Consider the following 7664-nt stretch of genomic DNA (forward strand, 5'->3'; position numbering starts at 1 on the left):
ACCTTGTGTCCCCCATAGGTGTATGTTTATGGTTTGAAGGAACTCGGATTGGAAAACAGAGAATTCTGGGATATGTTTTCATGCAGGGAATCAGCTTACATCTAGGATCTGAGACAGCAAAAATGTTGGCACCAAGTCTCAAGTGTGGGGGCAAAAAAAGTAAAATGGAGGAGACGAGAAGGAAAAGGACAGAGATGGTGAAAACACGACATTAAAATGAGGCAGGAGGGGTGCCTAGCTGGCTAAGTCAGTGGGGATTTCGACTACGGCTCAGGTCATGATCACGGTTCGTGAGTTTGAGCCCCACGTCGGGCTCTGAGCTGACAGTTCAGAGCCTAGAACCTGCTTCGGATTCTGCGTCTCCCTCTCTCTCTGTTGCTCCCCTGCTGGTTCTCTCTCTCTCTCAAAACTAAATAAAGATTAAAAATTAAAAAAAAAAAAAAAAAGAGAGATAGGAAAATAAGTTAGTGGGGTTGATATACTGTAGCCCCAGGGAAAATGTAGGAGTGAAGAGCCAGTTGAAAATTAGCTGGGTAAGGAGTGGCTTCTGGGTGACAGGTGGGGATAGCGGACCACACTTTTAAGTTTTAGGCCAATGTCTAGATTTCCTCCATCCAGAAATTTTTGGCACAGATTCAGGAGATGAGAATCGGCTTCCTCATTAGCTTTCAGGCACAATTAATCATAATCACTATTCTCGAAGCTAATATGATGGCTGACTCCCAACCTCTCAGATATATATATATATTTTAATCCAAGGATGGCTGCATGAGAGATGGCCCAGGAATTCTGAATGAACCCAGAAAACCGATAAAACCAGAGCAAATGGTAGCCAAATTCTGAGTTCTGGAATGCAAGAATTTCACACAAAATGGTATACACATAGCTACTCTAACAATCTCCCTCCTCCTTCCTTAACATAATTAGTGGGGGATCACTGAAGCTTGATCTCTGCTCTTAGATCATCAATTATCCTGTGAAGACATAAAACACTTATGCAGAGAGGTGACCAGACTTTCCAAAGTCTTAAGGTAGCAAATGTATGAATAGGATTCTGTTCTTATTCCTTAAAAAGTTTCCTGACATTTTGAACATTTTAGGTTTGTTCCCGTATTGAATCTCAAAGTTTAAAAATGTTAAGGATGTGAATACTTAGACCATCTCGTTAAAAAGAAAAAAAAAAAAAATCATTGAGACACTGCCTCCAGACTATGATAGTAATTCAACCAAACCAAGAACATAACAGCAATGATAATCTCATCATTTCTCAGTAACCCATTCCTTGATTTCTATGTTAAAATTCAGTCTATTTTACTAAAAATAGTCTTTACAAAAAAGGCTTCAAGTTAGAGCTTGCTTTCAAGTTAAAGCATATCTATATAAAATGAAAGCTTTTACATTTATAAAATGACACAAATATTATCTGTATCTTTCTTCAACACATAATGTGAAAATTTATTAGACAATGTCACAGACCACTTCAAGTGTCTTTAAACAAAGAGCATAATAAAGAGAGAAACCTGTACAAAATGTAAGGTATAAAGGTATTCACCCCAAGTTCTTCTAAATGTACCAATGAATAAAGCATGGAATGCATAAATATTAAATATACAAGAGAAATCAGTCTGATAGTCACAATCTGATGCCACATTTGCAACCAGTATGAAAGCCAATACCAGACAGCTTAGCCTTGGTCCTTTCAATATTGTAAACCCAAATCAAATTTCAGCACACAGTTCTTCCTATAACGTAAAGGAAATCACTCCCCACCCCTAGACTCGGGGGGGGCAGGTAATTTTAGGTACAAAACAAGAATTCATTTAACTTCTCCCATCCCTTCCAGGGGAATATTTGCAATAGAAGGATAAAGGTGTCAGGAGAAGAATAATTTATGTTCAGGTTCACACTAGTACCAAGAAACCAAATATTAAGGATTAATCCAAAGGAGGTGCCATGATGTCAGCAATTATTAAAAAAAAAAAAAAAATCAAGACAAAGAGGAAGGTAAAAGAAAGCAAAAGAAGGCAGGAAAAGAGGACAGGGGGGCTCACTAGGGTCACACTACAGGCACAAAAGGAATGGAAAAGAGGAATGGTTTTCTGCAAAAGAACTAAGCAAATCAGGGGTGCCTGGGTGGCTCAGATGGTTAAACATCTGACTTCAGCTCAGGTCATGATCTCACAGTTTGTGGGTTTGAGCCCTGCGTTGAGCTCTGTGCTGACAGCTCAGAGCCCAGAGCCTGCTTTGGATTCTGTGTCTCCCTCTCTCTCTGCCCCTCCCCTGCTCATGCATGTGCTCACGTGCGCGCTCTCTCTCTCTCTCTCTCTCTCAAAAATAAACATTAAAAGAAAGAAAGAAAGAAAGAAAGAAAGAAAGAAAGAAAGGGAAATCCTTCTCCTTCTAAAACCAGGAGAATACAGTGCTAGCTGAAGTTTCACTCATGGTTTCTAGTAGATGAACTTGTTTCTCACTTTCCTTTCCTCTGCAAGAGAAGTCACATGCACATGTAGGTGCATGCACACAAGCACGCACACGCACACACATGCGATCCCTGCACACACACATCACTTTATCTTTGGACACTGTTCAGAACGGCGTAAATGACACTAACACAGTTTATTACTATAAATCCATTCATAAGTGAATTTTCCTATCAAACTTATCATCATAGCAATTCACAGTAAATGGGTTCAGATGCATAGAGATAAGTTTTTTTTTAAATGGCAAAGAGCTGTGGCTAATTTTCATTTCTTTCTCATGCTTGAGCACCTATCCTTCAGAGGCAAGACACAAGCTATCGTAAATCTTATTACTGCATAAACACGAAAACGTGTTATGAGCTGGCTGAAACAAATAAAATAAGCATTGAAAAATCTATGTATTAAACATGTATAGAACGTACTTTAACAAAACACTGGTGGAAACAAAGAATTGGTACATAGAAGGGCATACAACAGACAATATTAAAGGATCATCAACTTTTCACTGTTCCTCCCTTCCTTCCATCCAAAAAAAAAAAAAAAAAAAAAAAAACCACCAAAATACATATCAGTAAGTTTCATAGACTTAAACTATTTTCAGTGATATATACAATGTTATTTTTTTACGTTTATTTATTCTGAGAGAGAGAGAGAGAGACAGTGTGAGTGGGGGAAGGACAGAGAGAGAGGGAGAGAAAGAATCCCAAGCAGATTCCGTGCTGCCAGCATAGAGCCCAATTTGGGGCTCAAACTCATGAAATCATGAGATCATATCCTGAAACCAAGAGTCAGACACTTACATGACTGAACCACCCAGGTGCCCCTATACAATGTTATTTTATTTTTTTATTTTTTTAATGTTTGTTTATTTTTGAGAGAGAAAGAGAGACAGACAGACAGAATCCGAAGCAGGCTCCAGGCAGCACAGAGACCGACACGGGCTTGAACTCACGAACCGCAAGATCATGACCTGAGAGCCACCCAGGCGTCCCTATACCATGTTATTTTAAAGAAATAGAGAAACTTACCATGGGTCAGGCATTGTGCTGTTTTACATGTACCCGCTCAATGGTTCACAAAATAACTCTTATGAAAAGGATTCTACTATTGTTTCCATTGTATAGATAAAGAAGCTGAATCAAAGAGAAAAGAAACATCTTGCCCAGTGTAATCCAGCTACTAGGCAGCACAGCTGAAATTTCACTTCCAGCATTCTGAGACCAGGGGTCAACTCACAAGTATGATTCATGGTCATATATGTAGATCCATTGAAAACATGATTTCCATCCACCAGAGAAAAATAGGAGGACCCCGGCTGCATACTACAGGCTAACTTCCAGTCTGCCAAACACCAGAGGATTCTGCTGGGGTATTCATCCTACCCCTAATGTCCCTGCCTCCTGAGCAAGGTGGTAGATGGTCATCAACATGTCTGATACTTTCTAATGAAATTAGTTTAGAAATTTAAACGTCTGTGCTTAACCATAATTTTTCTACGGCTCTGCAGATACAAGGGAGTTCATAAAAACCAAGTCCAGAAATAGAAGCTTTGGAAAGCTACTTAGATTTTTATCCTAATTCAGATGCTCAATTTATCTATATCTATCTATCTATCTATCTATCTATCTCTCTCTCTATCTCTCTCTCTATCTCTCTATCTATATCTTTAATTCTGAGATTGTGAAAGACAAATCAATGAATGAATAGGAAACCCTCCCAGGCCCCTCTGTGCTGAGAGATGACCTTCACATTTTCATTTCCTGTGGATACAAGAGTGTATGGTTTGCTTGAGCTCATGGCTGGTAGGGACCTTAAAGGTCATCTTTCCTTATGACTACAGCAAAAACTTGGAAGCAGAAAGGTCAGTCCCAATATCTTGCCATTTTCTTTTTGACAGTTGGAGACAAAGTGAGAATCAAAAAGAAATCATCATTTGTGACCAAAGACAGAGAAACCAGACCACTCATAAAACTGTATATATTTTTACTTTCATGAGGGCAGCAAAAAATAAATACCTAGGGTTAATGAAAGGAATAGACATTTGCTGCATTTTAAGGCAATGCAAAAGTTGAAGGAAGATTGTGTTTTAAAGAGAAACATAATTAAAACATATTGTCAAGACAAGAACTGTGGTTACCCCTCTACCCAATACAGGAAAGAGAGAGTTTCATCAAGTTCTTTCCTCGTTGTGAGCCACACCTGGAGACTCACTTTGGTGGTTTCAGTGCAAAATGAAGAGAAATGTCTAAACTCAAATGTTTCAGACTTCAAGTAAAACAGAAATATTGCAATTTCTTAACATGCATTTATGAGAAAAGAATCTACAAAAGCTCTTTATAGTAGTTAAGTAAAAAAAAAAAAAAGGCGTTGATGTCAAGTGAAGGCAGTTGAGTCTTTGAAATAAGATAGACTGAGTTCAAATGCAAGCTCTTACAAACCACATTTCCTGGGCAAATTACTTAACATTTCCAATAGTAAATTTCCCCATCTATATAATGGGCATAAGAATTCCTTCCTTATAAGGTTGCTGTAAGATTTGTTTGTAATAGTATGTATAAAGTCCTTTGCACTTCCTCCTTCTTTCCCTCTCTTCCTTCCATTTTAATGATCTTCCTGAAATTAGAAATGTCCTGTGCAAAATGCAAAACAAAACGAAACAAACCCAAAAAACAAAAACACTTCTTCCATTGAAATATCTCTCTGAGCAAAATTTTCAAGACCCCTATACAATACCAGGTGTCATATGGCACTATAAAATATGCAGTTCGTCTGGTAGCAACAGAAAAATTTCACATCACAAAATGCTATCAAAAAACATTAAATTTCAGTTGTGACATACGTGCTATAACACTTTTTGTAAGTATAATTCATAGAAAACATTTCTGAAGTTTTTCTTTGGGTGGCATGATCCCCCTCTCAATTCACTGAAGCCACAGCTTATGATTTGAAAGAAAATGAACACGAATGACATGAATCCTTAGTGCCATATGAAAATGAAAATGAAACTCAAAGTCTATAAACACGTGCAAAAGAGACAAGAAGTCACAAAAACTACTACTTTTTCAGAGGTGTACATCTGGTAGGCCAGCAATGTATATCTAGGAACCAAATGTATCTGTCTAGCTTTCAAATCAAGTAGACAAATTAAAACTATTGCTTATTTAAACGACATCAACTTTTTTGTGGAACAAAACTGGAGTGTAAATTTTCAAAAATACATGTTGCGCGTTGATACGCAAGGACCGGAGGAGACATTTCCTACTTTGAACACAGGAAACACCAGTTTCCTTCCTGTCAGAAGCTCACAGCCTAGAGAAATCATTGGGGGGCACGTGGTCATATGACTTTCAACCCATCCGTTTTGTGGGTTCGTGACAAAGGAGTCCCATGCTTGCACTTGCATACACCTTACCAGAGGCTTGGGGATTTTAAGGGTGTTTTAAGGGTTACCTCATCAAGAACAATACTAAGTTATGGAAATCTCTATTAGCAGGAATGTGTCACTCAAAGATCTGATATTGGCTGGAAAAAAACGGTAGCAAATTATGTTTGATTACACCATTGTACACTGTGCATGCGAATACATAACAGTGGAATTGTAATCGATACGTACATATATATGCCATCTGCACTCACGTGACGTTTCATGATCATCACTCCATTTTCTCTTCGTATTATGCCATCATCTTTGCTGTGCGGTTCGGTACCATATTATTTTCATTTCAACCACAGCTGCATCATTGCTGCTGCCAGATCTCTGTTTTTTGGAGAAAATATACAATTTAAAATTGTTTTTTTTCTTTTTTTTTATCAGAAAGGAAAGTCATCAAGAATTAGATTTTATTTTAGGAACAAAGTAAGGTTTCATGGGAGAAAAAAACAAAGCCTTGGTGTAGAGAAGGTTTGTTCATTTTCTATAGCATTACTGAAGTGTCCTGTATGCCTTGATAAACCTATCAATGTTTGGATCATCTCAATGGGGGAAATGACTTAACTTAACTCTATTTTGGTGTCTCGGCAAAGGTAAGTTGTCTATTTCGAGAGCCTAACTGGGTAGTTTTGTACTACTGCATCTTGTGAATGAAACCCCAAAGTCTACCCAGCTAGCTTGTTGCCTCCGTTTCCCCAAGTAGAAAAGGCGAATGGCCAGTGGGTGGAGGAGGAGGTGTGGGAACTGGCCGGGAATTTACAGTGTGGCAGAGTTACCTTAGACCAATATCTTGTATTGGTGAGAGACAGATCAGTGGAGGGGGCAGCTAGTTAGGTTAAACTGATGCTCTATTATTTCATGTTCTCTAGTGTCTCTCTTTCAATGCCATCATGGAAGAACTGGGAATCTCACTCAAAAATCAGAAAAAGCTAAAGAAAAAGTCAAGAACTAAGGGGAAATCTCCCTTCACAAGTATCCTTACTTGTCATCAGAGACGAACTCAGAGGAAAGAGACTGTGGCGTGATCCAAGAAAACACCTGCAGGCAGCTTTCAGGAAGGAAAACGATACGCTCGCTACAGGTTTTGGGGAGGAAAGATTCCTGACAAGTGTGTGATGTGTTTCCCTGTATCTATATTCATAACTCTGGGTATGCATATAGATATGCGAAATACAACAGCTTTAAAAAGCTCACAGAGACAGATATTACTTGGGAAGTGCCACTGGTTCTTTTGAAATGAATTTGTATGCTCACTTATTTTGCCTTTTCTCCTTCTTCTCGATAAATTGCTGTGTGTGCTTTCTAAATAATAATAAATCAACAGGGTTTTTTTTTCCAGAACAAGTTTGAGTGTTGGTTTATTCTCCATTACTCAGCTCCCATTCACAATGTTTGTTTGTCAAATGTCATCTGTTTTCCAGTTTGCTGTTTTGATGAGTCCTCTTAACCGGTTCAGACACACAGAATCATTTCTGGCTAATTAAAAAAAAAAAAAAATACTTAGAGTTCATACCAAATACCTAGTTATTATAGTAAAATAAAACTAGTCATCTTTGTGCTTTAAAATCTGACCTCATAAAGAACTTTAAAATGGCACTTGGAATATTGGTGAGTATAAGATAAAAGGATTTAAGAACAAAAAAGGAAAATTCATTCAAAAATAAAAGTGTCCATCACATTCTGGGCATCATTCTAGGTTCTGGAGATACTATGGTGAGGAAGACAGATATGGTCCCTGCTCTCACATAGTTTAT

General features: G+C 38.1%; 1 protein-coding gene across 4 annotated transcripts in view; it reads left to right on the forward strand.

Annotated features, from left to right (window-relative positions):
• GRIK1 (glutamate ionotropic receptor kainate type subunit 1) overlaps positions 1 to 7380 on the forward strand; it is a 368154-nt gene extending 360774 nt beyond the window's left edge. For 2 of the 4 annotated variants that reach the window (XM_060640365.3, XM_060640366.3), the window contains 2 exons: positions 6295 to 6381; positions 6780 to 7380. In XM_060640365.3, the coding sequence (XP_060496348.1) occupies positions 6295 to 6381; positions 6780 to 6935 (243 nt within the window). In that variant the 3' untranslated portion in view covers positions 6936 to 7380. The remainder of the gene's footprint in view (positions 1 to 6294; positions 6382 to 6779) is intronic. The other 2 variants (XM_060640367.3, XM_060640369.3) reach the window with 1 other exon arrangement.
• The last annotated feature ends 284 nt before the right edge of the window (positions 7381 to 7664 follow it).

This window comes from Panthera onca, chromosome C2 (genome assembly GCF_046562875.1).
Source record: "Panthera onca isolate mPanOnc1 chromosome C2, mPanOnc1 haplotype 2, whole genome shotgun sequence".
Taxonomy (NCBI): Eukaryota; Metazoa; Chordata; class Mammalia; order Carnivora; family Felidae; genus Panthera; species Panthera onca.